This window comes from Rhagoletis pomonella, unplaced genomic scaffold (genome assembly GCF_013731165.1).
Source record: "Rhagoletis pomonella isolate Grant_MI unplaced genomic scaffold, Rhpom_1.0 Rhpom_scaffold_00002, whole genome shotgun sequence".
Taxonomy (NCBI): Eukaryota; Metazoa; Arthropoda; class Insecta; order Diptera; family Tephritidae; genus Rhagoletis; species Rhagoletis pomonella.
The window spans coordinates 2,640,404-2,665,066 of NW_023458556.1; the positions used below are offsets into that span (position 1 = coordinate 2,640,404).

The window sequence follows — 24,663 nt, forward strand, 5'->3', positions numbered from 1 at the left end:
ATAATGGACAATTTAACGCGGTCCCGTCGAGTCCATTATAACCGGATTTCACTGTTTTTGGCAACTTTCATAGAAATTTTATAAATTAGCAATGGTCGAAGTTGAAAAAATTAAGAATAATAGGATCTTTTTTTTAATTGTACCCGATGAATACTCCCAACTAGCAAAGTGTAACAATGTATCTTACATACACCATTTTAAAGGTCCATAAATCTCCGTCTCAAAACATTTCTGATTTGCTATTACTTATAGATAAGTGCATCAAGTATGAAAATAACGTTTTTTACATAAAAAAATGGATGGTTCAAGAACTATAAGAGACCTATTTTCATGTGGTACTCGACACCACCAACGACCTACACTAAGGTTTGTTGCGGGTGTATTTCGTGATTTTTTTTTTGTGGCCCGTGTTTTTTGACCCAACCGATTGCTGTGTCAAACAAGATTTTCTTTCTTAAGATTTTTCGAGGATGTATGGCAAATTTATTTCGGAAATTAAGCAAAAGTTTGTTCGAAGTCAAATAGAAATGTTTCAAAATATGAAAACCCTCTACGCGGACTATGTGCACACATACATACATACGCATGTCAAAACAACAACAACAGCCTTTGCACAGTTAATTAACTTCTAAATTAAAAGGGAATATTTGAATACATATGTATGTATGTATGTTATACGTACCAAGTTCGACATGCTTCATTTCTGTTAAATGATTGCGGCAGGACGATTCTGTGCACAGAAATAAATGTTTGTTTTTTGCCCGCGGGTGTATGCGCTGCATATCTACATATAAACATACATACATATTGGTATATTCGCTATGTCAAAAAAAATTAAGTCGTACAATGATGAATGAACTTATTTATGTCCACTTAAGCAAACGCATACACTTACTTGCAAATTTCACAAGTCCCCACAGGGAATCCACTAGCGAGCCATTGCTATTTACATAGTTTTTGTTCAAGCCTACATACTTACATATATGTATATACATATGTATGTATGCATCAATAAACATAACCAGCAAAAACTTTTAATTTTTTAAATTTATTCGATTACCTCCAATGACATGCACACGTTAAAATAATGCATTCTTTAAACGAAGCGGGGGTAATTGCTTACCTTTTCGTTTACAGAATGCGTTATTCTAACATGTGCATGTCATTGGAAGTAATCGAATAAATGTAAATTTCTTGCCTTTCCATTACATGTAATGCATTGATACAAAAAAACAAGTACTTCCAAAGTTTAAAGTTTTTGCTGGGTACATACATATGTATGTATGTGCACAAATACAATAGAGAGAGAAACAATGCGAACTGTGAATGGTTTTTGTGTAAATTCATACATACCCTTGGGGTCAGCTGATTAAGTTAAGTGAGATTCTGAACAGTTTTGGCTATTTTTCTTTTGTCTGTTAAATGTTTTTTAATTTGTTTATAAAAGTTTAGCACATTACACAAGCAGCACCATATAAATCCGCATTTCAAACTTCGTACGAAATTTATAAAAATTAAACGAACTTTAACAAATACACATAATTTTATCTGAAGAAAAATTCCTAGCACCGTCGGGGGAAAAAAAATATTAAAAATCAACGCGATCTTCCAGCGTTTTAAAAATTGCACTTTAACCTAATAAAATTGAATGGGCAATAAAACTGCATACCTAAAACTTTTCTAAGAAGTTTAAAATGTCTATTAATGAAGGGTGGTTATGAAATGTGCTAGACTTTTATAAAAAAAAAATAAATAAACAAAAGAAAAATAACCAAAACTATTCAAAATGTCAGTTAACTTAATCAGCTGACCACAAGTGTATGTATCGTCGTTTAAATTACAAAAACGCTTACGTGGTTCTGCAAAACCTTGTAACTGACATTTGTGCCAAAACATTATTTGAATGCTTCCCTCTGCCATTGCGGGTGTGTTTACTGATATGTACATATGTATGTATGTATCAAAATCTGCTCACCTACCAGTCATTATTATACTATCTCATAAGCCTTTATGACTTGCAATAGCTTTTCAAAATATGTATGTATGTATATACAGACATTTTTAAATCTGTTCGTGTGTGTTCAGAATCCATGTCCACTTGTTTAACAATTATCTACGAATGACTATAGTTGTTAATTCAATTTCAATGAATGCGTTTGGCGCTTCTGAGGACTCATTTTTGTTGCTTTTCGACTGTTGCGCGGTTTTCTTGACCGTAAATTTAACTAGAATTTAAGTTTCCGAATAGAAAAGGCAACTTTCTACATTTTTTGATATTGCAATGCCAATTCAATGCAACTAGCGCTATTGAATGGCTTTTAAGGGTCTCCAGCAACATTGTCTTCAAAAAAAAAATATACAAAATGTTTTCATTAATATATACATTTCAAATAAAATGAACCAAATCGGACTATAAATACGGGATTCTCAAATATATAGACTCCTGCGCCTCCTAACGGAGTAATTTATCATTCTTGAGCTAAGTTTGAAGCTCTAGCTCGTCGGGACGTTGATTAGAAATTGATTGCAGGGTTTGACCCAAACAAACATATATACATACAGAGCACGTTAAATAAAAGCTTGTAAAAAGGTGGTGATCATGACATCGCAAAGTAGCTAATTAATTTGCAATAAAACTTGTGCTTAGAAAATTAAAATAAAAAAACATCACTGTCTAAACCACGTCAAAATCACGACTGAACTTTCGTTCGTCGCAAATTCCTTCAAAATCAGTCCATCAAGATCTTCCATGAGGCTAATAATTATGAATCACTTAGTTTTGATTATTTAATCAATTCTGATAATTTGATCGATTTTTTTTTTCAATAACATTTTTTAAATTGGCGCTAAGCGTTTGTCGGGCTTCTTCTCCAATTTGTGGTGCGTGTCCTAATGTTATATAAGTGGAGTGTCCTACAATTTTTCATCCCCTCCGCAAGGCCAATGGATTTTATGAGCCGCTTTTTCATGCCAGAAAAACACTCGGCGGTTTGGCGTTGCCTGCACAGGTGCAACCGCTTTTAGAAAACGCTTGGGAACGAACCCAAGTCCTACGGAGCGGTAGTGCGCACCTCTATCGGTTTAATCTGAGATTATTTTATAAGTAAAGACTAACAAGGGAGGAATTTTGAATGGCTAATCCGTTTTTTTTTTTAAATTACAGATGAGGAGTTAAACTCGAAAATCAGGATAATATATACATATGTACATACATGGTGGAATTATACAAGGTGTTGTACGTAGTGACAGCTCATGTCGACGGCTCCCTTACAAAAGGTTGTAATATGGAAGCACGAGAGAAACGGGAAGAAAAAAAGCCCGCTTTGCGAAGTAGTACGAAATTTGGTACTATTTTTCATATCAAATTTTGCATATAAATAGTTACAAACAAACAAGAAACAAGAAACTTAACGTTTGACATCGATAGACTCCATGTTGCCGTGGTCCGATTGTAGGAGGACGCATACTTACGTGTTCGTATCTAGGTTGGAAGATTAAATGCATCGCTGCAATATGGGCATCAGAAATGGTTTTGAAAACGCTTTATTTTTAGCAACCTCCCAGGGTGGTCACCGGTTAAAAAAATCAGATTCCACTTTAATTTAGGGAATTAGATAATTCAAATATGTATCACAGTAAAAGTAAGAAAATGTAATAAAACTACATTTTTGTAATAATTACAGTAATATAACAGTCTTATTTATTGTTAAATGCATGTTGTAAGTATTAACTTGGAGTAAATTAGGGTCCACAATTACTGAAACGTCGGAGTTTTCGTATTTTAAACGTATTGCTTTTCTATGCCAAGATAATTAAGTGCACCGAGTTTGGTATAAATTTATACAAATTGACAGCATCGCGACAATTGTGCACCCTACGTCGAATTTGTCCAAAAGCAAGTCACACGCATTCTAAGCTAACCTGTTGAAGGATTACATAGAGATCACACTACGTGATGCTGCACCAAATGTCGATAGTGAAACAACCGTACACCACATTGTCACCAATGGTCCCCCAGTCCACGAGCGCCCACGCAAACTCACTGGTGAGAAGTTAAACGCCGCAAAAGAAGATTTTAATCTGTTGCTGCATCATGGTGTCATAACACGCAATCAATGGACAAGTCCCATCCACATGATGCCCAAAGAGTCCGGTGGCTGGCGCACTGCAGGAGACTTTCGCTTAAAAATCAACATAAAAAAATTCCATATCGGTGGAAGTGAAGTAGTCTACTTAGGCTATTCTGTGAGCCAGCATTGTTACCAGCCTCCTGAGGAAAAGTTATCCAAAGCCTCAAACAGTTGTTGACTCGCGCCGCTTCCTCGGTATTGTAAATTATTATAGGCGTATTTTGCCTCACGCAGCAGTAATTGAAGCTTCCCTCAGTGAGTGCCTGAAAACAGCGCCCATCTCGCTGTAAATCCTTTGGAGAATACACAAAGCTAACGTTTTTTGTAGAATTAAAGTTTAAAATTTGTTATTTAATTTTCCGTTGTCAACGAATAAGAATAAATTAAATGTCAAATAATTGTTCAGTGATTGCAAATCAGTTTTAGAATAGGCTCATTCCCTACTTTTAGTTTTAGTTTAGTACTTTTTTTAAGGCGGTAAAATGTAGTTTTTTTCAAGAGGGAAACATCGATTTTGCTAAGGGAGTCAAGATGGCGGATTAGAGCGAGAACACTGTCAATATCCAACACCTTGTATTATTCCATCATGTGTACATACATGTCGTCGCCCGTATGACAGAAACATAAATGTGTAAAAATTAAAATTTTAGGAAATCAAGTTTTAATGTTTTTTTTTACGAGACTTAACCCAACATTTATGCAATTGAAACTGATAAATTTGCACATTCATGCTTCTGTCATGAGGGTGACAATATGTATGTATGTATTTTTCTACTTTTATTTAAAAATTTGTCAAATAAAACGCTTACTTAGGCACAAAAAACAAACATTTCGAGCGACGCGATCATAAAACAAAGAGGTTGACATTAATATACATACATACATACATAAACACAAATGTATGTTTTTTTTTTGGTATGTTTTTCAGTTAAAGATAATTCTGTATAAGTTTTGACAATCTGACTTCTCAGTTTCCAACTGCAGCGTGTTTGAAATGTAGGTATTTATGTAATCCAGAAACCCGAGGTAAATATATGAATATAAATTTTTCCTTTTCTATATCTCCCTCTGGGCATGGTATGATTATAAAACTTGTTGATTCCTTTGAAAATCATTTGTTTGGTGTTTAATTTGGCGAATGTCCTTTTCTGTGTCACTATTTGACAACTAAATGTAACAAACAATGAGCGACAAGGTTAACCAAACAAACTAATCGCTCCAGATTTTTTCGTATTTACATACATACGAATATCTTAAGCATTGAGAATGTGAGCCGTATCTACAGGCGTACATATGTATGTACATAGGTACATATGTTCAGTAAACAAATCGTAGTCCAGATCAAAGTGGCAGCCGCGTACACAAAGTGCGGCAGAACGATAAGGATTCTCTTATTTCGGCTACTCTTTCGGCAACTTGCAAGCAGGGCTGCCAAACCGTGCCAATTTTGGCCCTATTTTACTTCAAATGACGCTTAATTTTTCAATTTGGTACAAAGCGCTAAAATAACACTTTCGAAAAAATAGTAATATTTTAATGCATGTTTGTGAAATCCTTTGGGTGTACTTCTTTTTCTCAACTAACTTTTTTGGCACTTTTAGTTTTCTATTTGGCACATTTTGGCACTTTTTTATCCTCAATATGGCACTTGCTAGCTAAGTAGAGTTGGCAGCCCTGCTTGCAAGGACGGCGCGCTCGTTGCCACCAGCGGAGTCGTCGCCGGAAACGCCATTTTTTTCCTATGCTATGTTTTAATTCATAGATCTAAGTGTTCTAGGCATCGCGGATGGCGGCGCGTAACTACTACGTTTCGTTGTTGTCTGTCGCTGCCGCCACCGCTGCCGCCGCCGCCGCCGCCGTGTGTTTGCGCAGGATCAATGGCAGTTTAGGAAGTTTGTTATCGCTGACTGATGGCCCGCTCGTGCGTCTTTCGCGCTTTGCTGTAAGAAGTTAGCAAATCGGCGATCTTTTCGCAGGACGGGAGGATTCTCGGAAGGATTGCACATTGCCTGCCTTTGTGATGCAATTTACACTTTTGTGTTGAGTTGGCGCTGCCATTATCGTTTCGTTGGCAATCGACAAGTTATGCAACATTTTTCACAATTTGTTTGAGTTTCGCATGTACCGTTGCCAGAACTGTATGTATGTATGTACATACATACTATGTAAGTATGATATATGTAAGTAAGTGTGTACATAACTAAAGAGGCATACACACATATGTATTAACATGTGTACATATACATATATAATACACAAAAGATAAACTAGCGCCCCGATTAGCCGCATCTTTATGTCCTTTTGATGTGCTTTCTTTCAACTCTCCTTTGCCTTGGTACTCGCCCATTTCCGCAGCAGAGCTCGCAGCTGAATCTCGACAAAATTCTCAATCCGCACTCGATCACACGTTTAGACTGGAACGAATTCATCAAAGATGAAATAAAATTAATTGTGTCAGTTCGGTGTCCCACAATCAAACAGACGGCAGGCAGGACTTGTACAACAACTGTGCACGTTTGGAATATGCGTGCTTGCAATGTGTTTGATCACGCGGCGATACATATGTACATACATATGAACGTGGGTATACGTATGTATGTACTTGTACCGAGTGTGAAGGGTCCTCGTTGTTTACAGTGGACTACAAATACGCGATTACGCACGCCTTGCTCATGGCACATATTTCATTTTTACGGGGGATCATCCATCCTCTGGTCACTTGCTCCCCAAAACCTGTTTGACACACACTTGTGCGGTTTATGAAGGTATAAATATGGATGTGAATATGTACATATGTATGCCAAGGAAAGCGTATCCCGCGCTTTGACTAATGACTAGCCGAAGGTAGGGAGAGGTGGCGGTAATCGCTTTGAAGTCATAGATGCACAAATAAATACCTAAATATTTAATTGAAAAGTACTTGATGCTGGGCTACGATAAATACCTACATAGATATTTTGTATATAGACATACACATACATACTTACATGCATACATATGTATGTATGTATATATTTTTGGTTTTCGTTAAACAAGTGATTTTTATGTAATTTGTTAAAGCTATTCCATCAATTCAGGTACTGCTGTGAATACATACATACATAAGTATATGTACATGTTCATGAATGTCTGGATATGTATGTACATGTTTTCAATTTGCCAGGAATGTAATACTTGAGAAAAAAACGCCTGACCATCTCTACTACATTTCATAAATTCTATATCCTTTTCCATATTTCGTGCGTGAATGTCGACGAATGTTATTGTCAACTAACTTTTTACAAAAAGGTGACTTTTAATTGCTTGCACATACATACGTACATACACACATGCACATATGTTTACATCAAGTTCAACTGATCGTATCGCGATCCTTATCTTCATGGCACCAAGTAGTATGTCGTGTTGGTGAGACGAGTTCCGGGCACAGTGCCACCACGCACACAAAGCCTCCGCGTTGACGTCCAGTTCCACTTGAGAGAAGTTGAAATATTCAAATTAGCATAAGACAAAGTGATTGGCATCGTTGACGCGCATATTTAATGCCAACTTGCGGTCATCGGTCGGTCAGCGGATTGTCGCTGTCGGATAATTATGAAAATTAACGAAATTAATGTTTAATACTAGGAATATGAAACTAGAATAACTCATTTAAAATGCGGTGGGAATTGCCACAAACAAACATAGTCGGGGTGGATTTTAATGACACATTGTGGGACAAAAATTATGGAAATTAGGTTGTTTTGTGAGTTCACAATTTGTAAGCAGAGCGCAAAGGTGCATATATATATATTATTCTATTTTGTAAGGTTACGATTTTCATATGAACATGAAATTATTTGTATTTAAAGTTGTACATGCATATATATTTATGTACATGTTTTTTTAATTGTTTTTGAGCTTTGTTTTAAAATTAATTAAAAGCTTTTTTTAAGAAGATACTAATTTTAGTTATGAGCTATACATACATATCTATATTAGGATTTTATTTGCATATGCTGTGTAACTTTGATCTTTCTTATGAGACTATCTTTGTTTGGTTTTTAGCCGACGACGAGATTGAACTGCGCCAGTTGGCTCTCCCTCCTTCCATACGCAGTATTTCCATTGTCTACGAGGGTCTTCGTCATCATCATCATACATATTGATATACATACTATACATTAGACCGTACACCCGAGTCTACAGCGAACGTAAAATTTTCGTCAAATTCTCGGCATTTGCTGTCGGAACTTAAAGCATGATATACATATAATTTTTTCCAAAATTGTTCCAAGGTTCATTGACCTCAAATTTCCCGTCCTACTACTTGCCCATCAGACCCCAGTGCTTATCAAACTGAGGTACCGCCCTAATGCCAGTAAATTAAAGCTCTTCAAACATCATTAAATTTTCGCCAAGAAGGTTTTTTGATTATTCCAGTAGAACTATTTAAAACAAAATTTATAGTCGAATGTAGGTGTCGAAGAAAAATGCAAAAAGACAATTCCTAAATACGGCAAAAAAAAATTCGAAATTTCCTCGCAAAAATACTTTAGAAGCAAATGGGTACGGCGGGCATGTTTTTGTTTGCTTGTGAGGTAGTAGATTCTAATGAACTTTAAACCGGATCCCGAAGAAAAGTTTATAGTTACTTCTTAGTTAATTTTAGGCACCTCAGACATAGTAGCCGTCATCGATTCGCCACTTCGCTGCTTGCTATGTTTGAGTTCCGGTCGCTTAACGAAAAATTTTGCATGTGAAAGCAACAACAAAGTTAGCTAGCACGAGTTGAGTTCATTCGTTTCGCCACTTGCTAACTGTTGGCGAGTCGATGACGGCTAGTATACACCAGGGATGGGTAGATTTTTGGCTCTTAAAGCCGTCAAAGAGCCAACAAGTGCTACGCAAGAGCTAAATCAGTTCTCAGCGTAAAAGGGGTGTACAAAATACATTAAAAGCATCATATATATTAGTAATGAGAGTCGGAGTCCAAAAGATTTGAGTACGCTCTTCTTCCCCCTCCATGCTGGCTCTTGATGTTACCCCTCATCTACCGCCTAAATGTGTCAAGCCGGCTCCTAAGTGCAAAAGGCTCCTGGGAGCCATTTTGCCCTTCTCTGGTATAAATATACTAAACCAATCCTGCCGACCATTAGTCGAATTTATGTCAACATCAATCCGTCAAAATGCAATTTTAGTTATCATATGCATACATGATTAAAGATTTCAGTAAACGAAACAATTTTCGTGATCTCAAAGAGATACTTAGCTCTCAAATATACGTTCTCAATGACATCTTAAAATCGGAAGGAAACACATTTTAAGGACGAGTAAAGAACGAAATTATTATGACACCGTCTAAGGAAGGAGTTTTAGAATAGACTAGCATGAAACTTGTATATATTCGTTGTCCTTTTTTTGGGTGGTGATTACAAACTTCAACCTTCAAATACCTGTCAACTCGATCCGATCTACGGACATTCGACTTCAACTCATGACTAATCTCGCATCTTGACTGGAGGCTTCGAATGCCAACACGAATGCCTAAAAGCTTTTGTATCTATAGCAAAATGGTTTTGGCATCAGCAATTGATTTCATAAATTATTCAACATCCAAAATGGTATTGCATTTAGTTTAATTTGGATAAAAATTTTTGGTTATATGTACTTAAAAAAAAACCACTAAAAAATGGCTTAAAACACATATATTCTCTTTCCTCAGAATTCCATTGAATTGGCAGAATGTTAATTGCTTTGTAAACAATGAATAAATAAAAATATTTAATACTTAACACCTCATAATTGGAAACAGCAAGATATTAAAATTCAATGTGTGAGCATAAAACATTGAACACCCACACCGAAGAACCACAACAGCAATCAAAACAAATTCATAGTTTAGCAAAAAAAATGTGTATGTATGTACATAAATATTCTAAACAACTATCAAGGAACATTTACGACACCACAAAGTACGAACACAAACCGAAAATTGCGATAAGAAAACAAAACCCCACCGAGAGTGCAAAAAAGGCAGCGAAGACAAAATCAATACCACCGAGATGAGCATCGGCTATGGACACAAAAAGGGTCGTCCATCACAGCAAGTGCTGGATGAGAGCACCCAAACAACATGAAAACAATTAGATGACCTGACAATGGGACACTCAAGTGCCTCGCACACACACACACACAACCATACAAATGCGTGACAGAGGTGAATAGAGGACACTTGTTGTCACACAAGTCAGGCACCGCCTTGAGCCTCGATGCGACAAGTTAAGAGCGAGCACAGAAAGCAGCGAAACCAATTAAGGGGACAAAAGATCTGGAATCAGGCTGTCGGACGGACGGACGGAGGGACATGACAGAAGAGCAGATGAAATTGACAGAATGTGACAAGCGTGCAGCACTTGACGAAATTAAGAAAACAATAAAAGGACAAAATTGAAATGACAATCAGCAGATTCGAGTGGATTGTGGCAAAGTGCGCACTCGAGCATGTTTGCGTGTGTGTGTGTGTGCGTTGGTGAGGCGAAGGATCAAAAAGTCAACAAAGCAGAGTGGTGTTACCTGCCGCTGCCAAATCTCAAAGAATAACAGAACGTCTAATAACAACAACGATGACAACAAAAGGTTTGTCAAGCCCAATGCAATGCATTAATCTTCGCTTTTGACCACATTTCGCTGCTGTTCCTCTGGCTGTTGCCGATTGTGTAGGCGGTAAATCTGAAAGGATGCCACGCAGTGCCAACGAAAAGTGCAATCAGCCACACTTGAATGCATCGAGTGCAACTAGGGGCAAAACTAGCACAACAACAAAACCAACAGCAAACGCCCGAAACACACTACGCAATGGCCCAGCCATCGATCCTGCACATGTCGAATCGATAAATGACACAATTTCCCTTACACTTATTTACAACAACTGATCGCATTTTGGTTCGACCTTTTCTGCTGTGCGACGAAAAAACGTTTGTTGGTGGATCTGTGCGTTTCTTGTTGCGCGAATGCTACTAAGGCGGCATACGGAATAGCAACGCGAAATTTGACGGATGCTTTCACGCTTTAACGCTTATATGGAAGCTCTCCTTTAAAGAGCAGTTAGAGGGTTAAAATATTGAAGTTAAGGACAATTTTAGTTTTTTAATTTATTTCTTCAATCAAGGGTCAAAAAGACTTCTTAATGGAAGTAATACAAGCTCTAATTTTTTATTATAAGCCTCTGAAGAAATAATTCGTTGTGCCGTAGGGTGATTCAGATTTTTTTTTTCCTCGGGCCTATGCTCAAAAGTTTCGTTTAGACGCCAAAATATGTCTCAGAGAATATGGGCCTTTAATATAATATTAAGAATATCCGTATCGCACTTTTCGATTTCCCATTAGAATAACACAGGTAAAACTTTTTTTTTTTTTTAATTCTGCTTTATATATTTAACGAACGATATGGGTTACTGTAAAGGTCTTGGAGTATTTTGTAGGGAAAAGGTCTGAATCTATTTTTCGATAAGGCAACTCGATCAAAAGTTATTCGAAGTAAAAGTCGAATTCACCATTAATTTAGCCAATTTCTCGAATATTGACAAAATTTTATGAAAGCAATATTATTAAACGATTTGAGCTATAGAGTAGCGGGAAATTTCAGGAATGACCAAGTTGACTTATCGAAAAATTACTTCAGACCTTTTTTATAAAGCGTTCAATTCCCTACAAGAATACGCCAAGACCTTTACAGTACAAAATATCGTTCGTTAAATATAAAAATCAGAAGTAAAAAAAAAACAAATTTTCCTGCATTATTTTTATGGGACATCGAAAAGTGAGATGCGGACATTAAATTAAGGGCTTATATTTTCTGAGACTTATTTTGGCGTCTAAACGAAACTTTTGAGCATGGTTCCGAGGAAGTTTTTTTTTCTGAATCACCCTAATGTACATATGTAGGTATACATTATTTATTAATTTCCACACCCATATGCAGTGACCAGTAGTAAAATTTCTTATTCAACAATTTTGTAAAACATTTTCAATTTTCAGACTGCGGTCGAACCTCAAACGCTCAGACGGTGCATACGAATTGCGATTTTACGTTGACGTTCCTCTTCTGTTTACACCTTAAGTTGTTAAGGGCTGATGTTTGCTTGTCATCCGGAGATAGACAATTATCATTGTGTGTGATTTTGTTGCTGACTGTTTGTCACACTAATGATAGGGGCCGATGCAAGTGCATCGAAAGTGGGCGATTCTGTTGCTGGCTTTCTCATTTTATCTGCTTTCTTTGCCTAGCAATCGGCTAAGCCATCACATGCTGTAATTTTCTGCTAAGCTATTCATCAAAAATTCCAAATGAAGAGCACATATACCTACATATGTACATACATATGTATGTACTTATATATTGTACATATGTACATATGTATGTATGCGTAGAATTTGATTTTTCTTGATGAATTTCGAATGTGTTTGACGCTTGTAATTCCTTTTTCTTTTCACAAAAACTTAAATGGTTTTTCTAAGCAGTTGGATTTTGTTGTAGCATCTCTACATGCCATTGAAATTTTCTAATGACTGTCATTATTTCTTGACAATAGTTTTGTCGTAATGACGAACAATGCTGCAGACAAAGAGGTTAGGAGCGCTGACGCCAATGTTATTTTCTCGGACATTTTACGCTTTACGAGATGACATTAATCAAAACGATTATTATGGCCACTTGTATATACATATGTACATACATACATACCCGGATAACTACATACATTCATACGTATCTATGCGCATGTGTAAAACAAGTGCTTAAATGAAGCATACGAAAATAGAAAATATCCTTTAATAGATCGAATCGAATTAAAAGTCGATTAACGTATAAAACTGGAATTTCAAATAAATGATTGTTCGAGAGCAAAGTTGAAGAAATTGTTTACCTTCGCTCGAATCTTCCTATGCTTAAATTCATAAGTTATGGTTTTCTTTTTGAAAATGTACATATACATATATGTATTTTACATACTTACATATGTACATATATATAAGTAGTTGTTGTTGTTGTAGCGGCTACAACAACCCCGCCCAGATCGGCTAGTTACTCAATCGTTGTCGTCAAGCTCAACTAACGGGAGACCCAAGAAGCGTTCAGCTTATATAGGATCCATCCATAGGGACAGAGGCGTTAGTTGAGTGAGGTGTAGTAGGCATGCGAAGAGATGCTTCGAGTCGTGAGGTGTCTTTCGCTGCAACCTGCTGCAGTAGCCAGAGCGAAGTTGGGCTATTGTGGTCCGAGTCTGCCGAGGCAGACGAAACTCTGTCTCGTCCACGTCAGGTGGTTGTGAGCCTAAAACGGCATTCACAGGTCGGGAGTATACGTAACTTGGCACTGACTCCTTGTGAATGCCGCTCAAGGCCTGTCGATATGCTGTCGGGTCCAGGGTTTGCTTTATGAACCTCTGGACTTCGTCCGTCAGTTCGCATAGATGCCTCCTTCCGCGCCTTGACGAGGGCTCCGCTGCAAGCAAGTGTCTGTTCGGGTGCCCAAGTTGGTCACTCCCTATCGGGGAAACTATGAATTTATCGAGGATAATTCGGGTCTATGATTTTTGTTCTAAAGCCTATATCGTTTATGGACTGAATGATGAAAATGGATTGAAAATATGTTTTTCATCTTACCGCTTTTTGACCAATATGTTATTATATTTCTGGAACCGTCGTTTTTGGGAACTTCTTCTCGTAAAGCTCCAATTCCAATACATTCATTTTCGCGAAATTGAACAATTTTAAAATTTAAATTAATTATTGTTCAATTAAATTAATTATTATTCAATTGACATTTAATTTCATAAAATATTTCCGAAAGAGAAAAATATTTCAGTTCAAAGCTATTTCTCCCTCGAAATATGTTTTTGCATAATATTTTACCTTTGAATTAGTTTTTTATATTTTTCAAACAAAAAGAGTATTACAGAGTGAATCTTTAGACCAAAATCTGATTATAAGCTGATGTTATAGACTTCTGTATGAGCTGTAAACAAGTGCAAAATCTCGCTCATTTGTCGGTTTATAAATTGTATGTTGGTAGTCTCCATCAAGCAAATAGTAGTCTATGAAATGGCCTTATAAAACATTTGAAGGTCATATAAGGCGCTGGCCGCAGAGCTTGAAATTAGTGTCAGATCACCAGCTCTACACAAAGAGCCTTATAAAACTACCAACTACCCAGTCTCCTGGGGCCCTTTTAGTCTTATAAGGGTTTTCTAGACTGTTTTATAGAGCAAAATGGTAAAGTATTTGTTCTTAAATTTTGCGGAAGTAATCCTACTATAAAACTCTATTGCAACCTGTTGTGTAATCCGGGTATTTGGACTACGACGAACCCAAACTACCGAGTCCTAAAATTCTATGCCACATACAAGGTACTGATCGTCCGCTTCAATTGCTAACTAATGTGTCCAAGCGTGCTTTACTACAGAAACGGGGGGTATTATGGCGACGTTATTTGTGACTATGACTTTGTAGTCACAGTGATTTTCAGCCGTGAATTTAACAAAAAACAGTGACGAAATTGTTGCAGAACAGAAATCTTTTACCGATTGAACTAAGGGCATTATTGATTTATTCGGCATCACTCGTTTTTAGTGGTATGAAATTGTAATATCGAACAAAAGCGGTCAGATATGAATCTTAAATAACCTGCCTTTCGCAGGTCGCAGTTCTCGATACGTAATTGCGATTGTTACTTTATCACAGCCATAGTCTACTGCAAACACATCACTGAGACAGTTCCTATGTCACAGCCATTCCCGGTGACTTTTTCGAAGTTGTCAGAGCAGTTACCCGTGACTTTTGAGTAACCGTGACAAAGTCACAGTCACATAGCAATTTATATTTAAAAATCTTTTGTTGAGCTTTAGGCAGTAAACAACAATAATTTACATTTTGGTGGAAGTTATTCTGCTATTTTGGAGATATCACCACATCTCCTCATCAGACTTCTTCATAGAGTTCACTGGGATATTTTCAAAATATTTTTATAAAACTAATTGTAAAAAGCTACTTTTTTCTTTCAAAAATAGTCAAATTGAGTAAATACCTCACCGCTATGATTCCTAGCGGAGGGTTTCGAGCAAAACAAACATAGAAAACTTAATTTCTCGTACGCAAAACCACACATATGTGTACATATATTTTCTTAAAAAAAAAAAATTAGCAAATATAAAAAAGTTAGTTAAGTGGCTAGGGCTTATCTAATAAATAACTATTTAACATCAAAAATTAGGACGCTAGAAATTCATTTTAGGGCTTTGCTTCCATGGACTTCTTTCTGAAGAATTCCCAGTAGAAACGTCAGCCGCGAAACAAAATAGTAAAATAAAATATTTAACCCGCCCAATTATACACATACAACGCACACTAGTGTGGTCCAAAAATGCATGTGAAAAAGTAAAGTCGGAATTTTTATGCTCTCACCCCCTAGGATTGTTCTATACCGAAAAAAATATACCCCCATTTTTTTTATTTTGAAATAAAAAAATATTTAGAGGTCGCTCAAAGCGCTCAAAGTTTTCCATGTATTTTTATTTGCTTTTTTCGATATAGAACAATCCTAGGGGGTGAGAACATTATAATTCCGACTTTACTGTTTTTGGGCCACCCTAATGAACATACATACAAAAATCAATGGAGGATAATTAGCAACGTCAAACAGGAAGCTAACACAAAAAGTCCTGAGCTAATGACATACTTCTGCCCATTTCAATATTCGTTAAGAGCACAAAAACAATAACAAAAATCAAAATCGCAAAAAATATATTAATAATAACAGCTTTGTAAAATATGTATGCTTACTCTCCAGTCGCTTTGTCACAGAAAAGGGGTTGCTTATGGCGGCGCGGCACCCCTTTTCGTTCGCGATTTTCCCTGAGAACGAATATGAATGAGTGCATACGAGTGGTCTGGGATGTGGAGTTGTGAGTTTGTGTTTGTGTTTGAATGTTTTTGTGATCCTGCCGCGACTTACGATGAAATGTCCTGCATATTATTGTGTCTAAGCATTAATGTTGTTGTTGTTGTTGTTGCTGTTGTCGTTGTTGTCTGCGTTTATCGTTATGTGATGCGCTGGCATTAAGTATTAATTCTGATGTTAAGTATGCGTTGAGCGGCGTTTTTCATTTTCATAACTCATAACTGGTAGGTAATCCTTTGCCATGCCGCGTGCATTGTTGTTGCTATTGGTGTTGTCGTTGTCGTTGTCGTTGTGCTCATTGTTGCTTGCCAGCTTGAACAAGCTTTTGAAATATGAAGCCGACAAGGATTTAATAATTGTTCCATATGTACGAGCGTGTTCGTTTGCGTGTATGTGACAGGAATGGAATCGAGCAGCGGAAATCACCCTTTCGCTGACATGCACCCACTGCTACTTACTTAGCTGTTGTTTTTGGTTGCTACCACCGCTGCTGATACGTTGCTGTCGAAATCTATAATGAATGCCCGTGATTCTCTATGTACATAATATGTATCTACAGGGCTGCCAACTTTGCTCAAACCGTGCCATGTTTGGCCCTATTTTCATAGTTGCCAACTTGGTGCTTTAAGCACTAGATTTAGTGCTTTTTGAAAATTAAAACGCCAAAAAAAATGGTTTAGTGACTAGTGCCCTTTTTAGTGCTTTTTTCTGAACTAAAATTTCTGAATTTACAAAAATCTACAAATTTAAATGCACTGAAATGCAAACCATGATGAATAAAAAGATGAAGTTGCAAACCCACGTTCTTGCGTTCTTGTTAAATTGTATTCGCATTGAAAATGCTAGCACGCAGATAGGTTAAGTATTAATTTTTTTATTTTCTTGATTATTGATTAGTTCGAAAAATTTTAACTTTTTTCCCCACCTGAGTTCATCGGTTTTAGTAGATTTTTCGGTGCTGAATCCAAATCTGGCTGCAGAATTTCTCTACCACGTCAGAATTTTAAAATATATCTTAACCTCTAATTTTAAAAACACGGTTTATTATAAAACAAAAATTGTACAAAGCTCAACAAAAATATTAAAAATAAAATGTTAACAAGCCACAATAACATTGACAAAAAATTGTTTCGCTCATTTCGACTTAGGGTATCATTAAGTATTACTCTTCCCCTTCAAAATTCAATTTCGTTTGTTGCGATTCGATTGTTCTTTCTCCAGATGTACCAGTTTAAATGTGCAGTACTTCGGTATTACTTCGTAAGCATGAATGTGTATTTATTTATACAAGTAAATATTGTTTATTTTTTTACTTTTGTTTACCATAAACTGGTATGAAAAAAAGTATCCTTTGATTAAAAAAAAATTTAGTGCTTTTAGTGCGGCAAAACGCTCTTTTTTCGAAGGTTGGGTGCTTTTTGAAACTCAAAAGTTGGTAACACTGCCTATTTTACTTCAAATGGCACTGCAGTTTTCCATTTGGCTCAAAGTGCCAAAATGTACCTTATGACACTTCATAAATAAGTATAGTTGGCAGTCCTGAATATGTATGTACTTATATGGCGCGGTGGTGGTTCGTCGTCGCCTTCTCAATGACAACATTCAACATTCATTATGTGGAAATTATAATGAGCCGCGCACACACATATGCACATATGCATACATATACATATACAGTCACGTGAAAAATAATAATAGATTGGCGCTTACACAATTAGGTGGTTCACAAGATGTCGTGAGTGTCGTATTGTCGTATGACGTACAATTTTTAAACGCCTAAATACTTAAATATAAATAAAGTGTGAAATTTCATTACACGACTTTTATGGTAGCTTGGGAATCCCTTAAATATAAGTTTTAGCCATTTAAATTATACGGTGTACAACAATGCGACAGTATACAACACCTTATGAACTCCCTAAATATGTTATTATTGTTTGGCCGAGCTTCTCCACCGATGTTTGGCGGCGCCTTGATGTTGTCACAGACGGAGGCGGGACCTACCGTTCTACGCCGACTCCGAACGGAGGTTTGCCATTGCCAATCGCAAAAAAATTATTAAAAAGTCAACGCGAATTCTCCGTCACTTGAAATTTGAACTTTATTAAGCTAGGATTTAATGGGCTAAAAAACTGCATATAGAGAATTAAAAAAAAAATCTTAATAAAAAGTTTGTTGTGATAAATTTTGTTGAATTTTTCTAGTGTTTCTAAAAGTTTGAAATTTGGACTTATGTGGTTTTTGTTAGACAATGGGCAGTTTATTTATAAAAAAATAATAAAAACTTGCCAAATATCGTATCCCGTTTATTTTTCACATGATTGTACATCTTTAAATGTTTGTATTTATGTACATATGTGTTTACACGAATATTCGCTATATTATATGCAAACAATCGGCAACAACTCAACAAACGACAAGCGGCCCAGCCAATGTTGAATGGAAACAAGAAAATGGCACTGAGGACATAATTAATAAAAAATCCACTCTCGCCATCAGCATTAAAAAAATAACAACCAACAGCCATCACGGAAATGCATTGTGTGTTGAGATTTATTCTCGTTGTTGTATTTTCTGCTTAAAAGCACACAAGGATCAGCCCCCGTAATTTATTCAGTTGCATTCGTGTAATTCCGACCTGACGATTATCCCTGAACCAGCAGTGCATACTCGTACAAACAAATATGTGAGATTCTTCAGGCCCACAGCCCTAATAGTGTGGAGAAAGGTAAATATGTAGTAACCGAATACATTCGGCTGTACTGAAAAACATACTTTTTAGTTGAAAAACAAGAATATCGGTTCGAAGAAGTGGTACGCTTTTAAGACGAGGGACCTAGTGGGTCCCAGGATTGATCTCCAACCAAGTTATTTCTAAAACGGCTATTCCATGGCAAGCAATGACAAAACTTCGATTGTTCTTCTAATACAAAAAAAAACTTCTCATAAAAGCCATACCATTTTCTGGATATGGGGGTTCACAGAAGCGTTCTTCAATCAAATTCTGTAGTAGGGCGTTCTTGAAAAGATAGGGCGTTTTCGAACTGGCTACCGAGATAGGTCGATCTTCCACTTAGGTATCGAATTTCTTTATTTTATTTTTATACGAAATAAATTCTGCTAACTCCTTTTTTTCATTTATAAATTAATGGCATTATTCAAAAAAGTATATGTTGCTTTAAAATAGGTTTATAAAATGAAAAATATATGAAAACGTCAATTTATGAAGCTCTTTAAACCTGCTTTATTTTTTATGAATAAGGCCATAAAACTTTAGCGAAAAGAATCATTTTTTGTAAGGCCAATAAAGAGTAACAAAAGGGTATTTTCAAATCTTTAAGTAGTTATTAACAAATGATGCTTTTTAGTCGTAAAATTTTACTGAAAGCAGTTAGGAGGACTACTTGAAAGTAATACCTTGAGAAAAACAGTGAGAAAATAATCGGCAGACATTTTTGGTATACAAAATATGAGTAATTTTATTAACCTTTAAGTCCATATTTATCTTTTATTTCTTCTTATACGGTAGAGACGATTGACGTAAGTATTGACGAAAATATTCAAAATTATTTATTATTTATTTATTAAAGATTTATAGCCAAGAGCAAACGAATTTGCCATCCAAGTGAGTGAGTGGTTTTAATCCGAATTCGTTGCAACACTAGATGACCGATTCGCACAGAAGCCTTCAAATTACAGACAAATTAGTATCATAGATGAATGAAAGAGCACACCAGAAGACTTCATTCAGCTGCCTTTTGATTATGCAAATATTTACAAAAAAAAAAAACCAAAAACGAGCTTGTGCCATTCTTCAACTCCCACCAAAGAGTGAGTACAGCCAAGGGACACAACGAAGAAAGCCAGAAATTTCAATTTCGATATGTTGCGTCGAAAATAATGGAATGTCGCGCCATATTAAAATGAGTTTCTGCGAGAATTAAGGGTTGACATGTAATTGCTAATGACGTAGTTACACACATATATATGTAGATATATAAATATGTACATATGTATGAGGCTGTTTGTGAATATTATTTCATCGTTGTGGCGCAAAATTATGAATTCGTCAAAGCCCAAAGTGGTGGAAATATTAAAATCACAGCGGCGTGACATTTCAAGTACCTACTCGCCCAACGAGCAGGGAAATGTTTTTGGGATTAATGTACGTATGGCCGCCATTTTGTAATTTCGAGTGCATGACTGGTATGTATGTATGCATGCACACATTTCAAATAAAAAATGTTCTTTATGCATCTGATTTTGATTAGGCTCACGAATTCGTTGATTTTAGCAGCGCCATGACAAAGATGATCGCGCCACAGACGTAAAAATTGATCACTCATGTCTATGAAAAATCGATTTGGTGCTTGAGTCACAATTTTGTTGAATTCTCACAATGACAGGCCACAGCAGAGGCAGGCAAGATGTAAAGCCTCCTGCTATTATCTGGCCATAAAAGGAATAACAATCGCATTATGAGTTAATTATGTAGCAATGAAAGTACAATTTTACGCAGATCATTACAACAACACAGCCGAACAACAGCCAGCCGAGTTTTAAAATGCCAAAAATATTGTAAAATTTAATGAATGATTGTTATTAATTATGATTTGAAGTTGGCGCACACATTCCGACATAGTCACATACACATGTAAACACACTGGTGTGTGTGTGTATGTATTTACTTATGTGGAAATTGGAGCCTAGACGGCCGTCGCTTCAGACCGCTTGCCTCGTCATCGTCGCCCAATCAAATGTAACCGATTACATATGTAGATATTTCATATTTTTCGATATTCATACACGAATCGAATATCGCAGCAACGCACCGACGCACGTCGCCCGCTTGCCGCTCCACGCCAAATGCGCCGTAGGTGGGCGCCGAGCGCAAACCAATCAGCGTGATTAAGAAAATGAATTCGGGGAAAAGCGCTTTTCATCTTCGTCCGCCAAGCCGCCAAGCCGACAAACGAGAACAGCGCAGCGTATTATCATGTCGCTTGCTGGCTTGTTATGAGCCGAATTACACTTGTAGCAAAAAGGATGCGATCGGATCGGTAATGTGCAATGGGATTTGCAGCGGCGCTAAGGCACATTCAGGGCAAAATTTACCTGCTTTGCGAAAATATCAAACTGTTTGATTAATGAAATAGCGCTGCCGAATGGAAATCCTTCCAAGGATTCGCGCACCGTTTGCTCGCGTACAACGATAGTCATAGTGGCCGCTGCGATAATTGCTGTACCTGCTGTCCGCTCAGTTGACAAGTGCAACTGCAACTGCAACGATTCAAATACACGGACTTTGATGCGTGCAAATGACAAATGTCGATCAAGTGCAAGTGCCTCTGTGCACCGCCACACTTCCACAGCCGCTCTGGAGATTAATCGTCGTGCGCTGTGCGAACCACCTCCGAGAACAAAGGAATGTCCTTTTCGTTTCGATTGTGCCGTCCTGTCTGTCCCTTGTCCTGCTAAGCTGACGTTTAATTTGTGAACAAAACAGCTGCCGGATAATTATCGATCCCTGCCATTGTCCTGTTGGTGGGTAGCGCATGGCGCTAAGCTCAACGAAGGTTCATCCGTTTCTTCTGTTTTCCATTTGTCTTCAGCGATCAGTACTCTAATTTTAAAGATGCACCAGACGCAATGGCCTTTGATCTGCATTTGCTAATTATTCATCCCTAGCGCCGCTGCTTTGTGGCACAGCACATTTCTGCAGGTTTTGCAATTGTAGAGCTCAGGGTCGATGAGTTGCCTATTCTTCTTGCAGGTTTCAGATCCTTTGGCTGAGCAACAATGAAACGGGTAAGAATTTAAAGTTAACAAAGCGTAAAATTTAAATTAGATCAGTGGCAATGGTCGTAGAGTTTCATTGTGGTACAGTTTCCTTTGGTTTCTGCGACCACCTCGATGAAACTACTTTCAAGTTTGACGACACAAAATTTCGCTTGTACAATTGGCGATTTCGGCTTAACTTCAGAACTTCGCGCTTTGTATTTGTCTTCGACGCAATGGATACAAGGTTTTCCCATTACCGCGTTACCTATGCTGACAAAATAGGGGGTCCGTGTCCACGGTATCTAGGAACAGCAAAAGCAACTTGCAACACAATTGCGTACATCGCGTAGCTGGCTCAGCATTGTTGCGGTTATCGCCGCAATCGCTGGTTGTTGCTGCCGCGCATGCGCTGATGGTGTTGGCATGTTGAATGCAGCCCAGCGACTGTGGCTGTTGTTGTCGAGATTTCAGCGCTGATAAGCAGCCGTTTGGTCAACGCAGTACCGCCTGCAGAAAATGCAAATGCAACAGCACCACTGCTGGTGACCGCGACTTGTTAGTCGACAAGCGTCGCGTCTGCATTACACACTGCATACCTCACCGCTGTCGACAGTGGCAAAGGCAGCGGTAGTGAAGGCGGCGCGCATGAGGTGAGGGCCACTTTGGAGCAGACACACAACCGCGCATGGAGCTGAGCTATGTGCCGCGCAGCATCCGCGCTCAGCGTAGCACCTCTTGCATGTTTACGTAAAAGCTAATAGTGTAGCATTTATCAGGCCTGCTTTGAATGAAAATAAAAGTGGAAAACTTCATTCAACGACACAGGCGATAAGATAAGTCGGCAGCAGCGACGCAGTATTTTGTGACAAGTAACATAGTTGCTTACTCGGAATTTCATCCGCATTCGCTCAATTATCCAATCCTTATCAATCTTAATGTGGCAGCAACAAAGGCTGCGTAGGGTTCACACCATACAGCGACAAGCGCAACACCAACAACATTACGTCACACCAAGTGTGAGAATAAATTTGACATATGTCAGAAATGTTTAGTCGAGCATCGCCGAACTGACATCCAACAAAACGTTTCGCTAATAAACCAAGTGGGACTATCACTCCGGAGCTGACATCAAAACATAAATACATACAAATATACACACACATACACACACATAGTTATGCGCATGTGAAGTAAATAGTTGCCGGTTGAACATGTCAACTTTCAGTTGATTGAATGTGGCAACAGTTGTTGGATGCAGGTTGCGAGCGTTTGGTGGATTGGAAAAGAGTCGAAAAACGGTTTGACATTTGACTGCCGCGTCCAACAGGCGGCGGCTGGCTACGGCGGTGACAATGACGGATTTTGATGGATATCCCCACTTGGACTTATTAACTAGATATGTATTTGTTGTGCAGTCAGCGGGGGAGGAGCGAAGTGCCAAGAAAATGTTGTACGCTCAGTTGGATTAAATGAAAGGGTTATTGCTTACTACTCGCACTAAAAACCAAACAAATTTCGGCAAAACTTATTATTTATTTCTTCAACAAATATTGATTGATTTGTCAACGTCCAGCATCTGTTGCTTCTAATGAGGAATTGTGGAATTGTATTATCTACCCCAGAAATTTGAAGTGTGCATTCTTCGGATTGCGAAGTATTCGATTAGGCTTACGGATTCTGAACGGATTTCTGCATTTGATATATTTGTGGTTTGGAGACAAACCGGTTTCGGTTTGCCATTTTTCCTCCTCTTACGTTCATACTGCTCGTATTTCCACGAGAAACTTGTATGTTCAGTTTCAAGAGCACTTTCAGCAAGCACTGTATCAAGGAGCTATGACCAAAGTGAATCGCGTTACTAATACTTAATTTATTCTTGTTGAAATGTAGCAGGTCCTATCTTAAAGTATCCATTTTTTATAAAGACGTAACTACAGGTTGGTCGTTTACAGACTGAAACCTCAGTATACTTCAGGGTATTCAGTGCCCTATAGACACAACTTTTGTGTCGATTTTAAATCTGCTTTTGGAGGCAAGAATAAAAGCTGGCTCCACGAAGCCATGTATAAATCTGGGATCCCATAAAAACCGTCCAAGTTGCGAGGCAACTCTCCGAGCCGTTTAGAAAAAACGACAAAGCTTCTTTAAACTAATGTCGCAGAGTACAATGCTGCTGGTGGCAATCATAACTTTGAAGTAGTAAAAAATCTTTCTTGTCTATTTAGGATCCAACATGAACACCACCGATTATGCTAATCTGGAGACCAAACGAAATAACACTCTTGCCATGGGCTGGATTCTGTAACTGTGAGAAAATGTAGTGTACGCCGAGAGCAAAACTCATAACCGAACACTCACAAAAAAAAAATCACTGAGTTTTTCGGATGAGCAGTGTACACATCTCTTGACAGTTGAAGCCCATTCTCACACTTCCCCTGGTTTTGAAAATACTATTGAATACTATCGATGTCCGACTGTCAATATTGTAAGTATTAAGGCAGGCTGGGGCCCGAGTATGAGAAGCTTCAATAAAATATTGCATATTCATTTGGTCGCAGAAGAGGTTTGCTCGCTTCAACCCTGCATTTAGTACTCGCAATGATTTGCTTACAATTGTTTAAATTTAGTCGTAGTACAAATTAGAGTTGTTTCGAAAGTTCCGAACGAATAAATTAAAATTTCTCTTACGGTTTTTTTGTAAATAAATTTTTAAGGTAAAAATTTGACCTGCGCATTCCAGTCGCCACAGCCAATGTGGAAATAATATTTTCTTAAATAAATTTGAATAATGCAAGAAATAAACTACAAATTCCA

General features: G+C 37.5%; 1 protein-coding gene across 1 annotated transcript in view; it reads right to left on the reverse strand.

Annotated features, from left to right (window-relative positions):
* Positions 1-22,274, reverse strand: part of LOC118734392 — a 64,626-nt gene extending 42,352 nt beyond the window's left edge. Inside the window, exons 1-2 of the mRNA XM_036464116.1 lie at positions 22,191-22,274; positions 21,188-21,348 (exon numbers count right to left, since the gene is read on the reverse strand). Of these exons, the coding sequence (XP_036320009.1) occupies positions 21,188-21,348; positions 22,191-22,274 (245 nt within the window). The remainder of the gene's footprint in view (positions 1-21,187; positions 21,349-22,190) is intronic.
* Between the last annotated feature and the right edge of the window lie 2,389 nt (positions 22,275-24,663).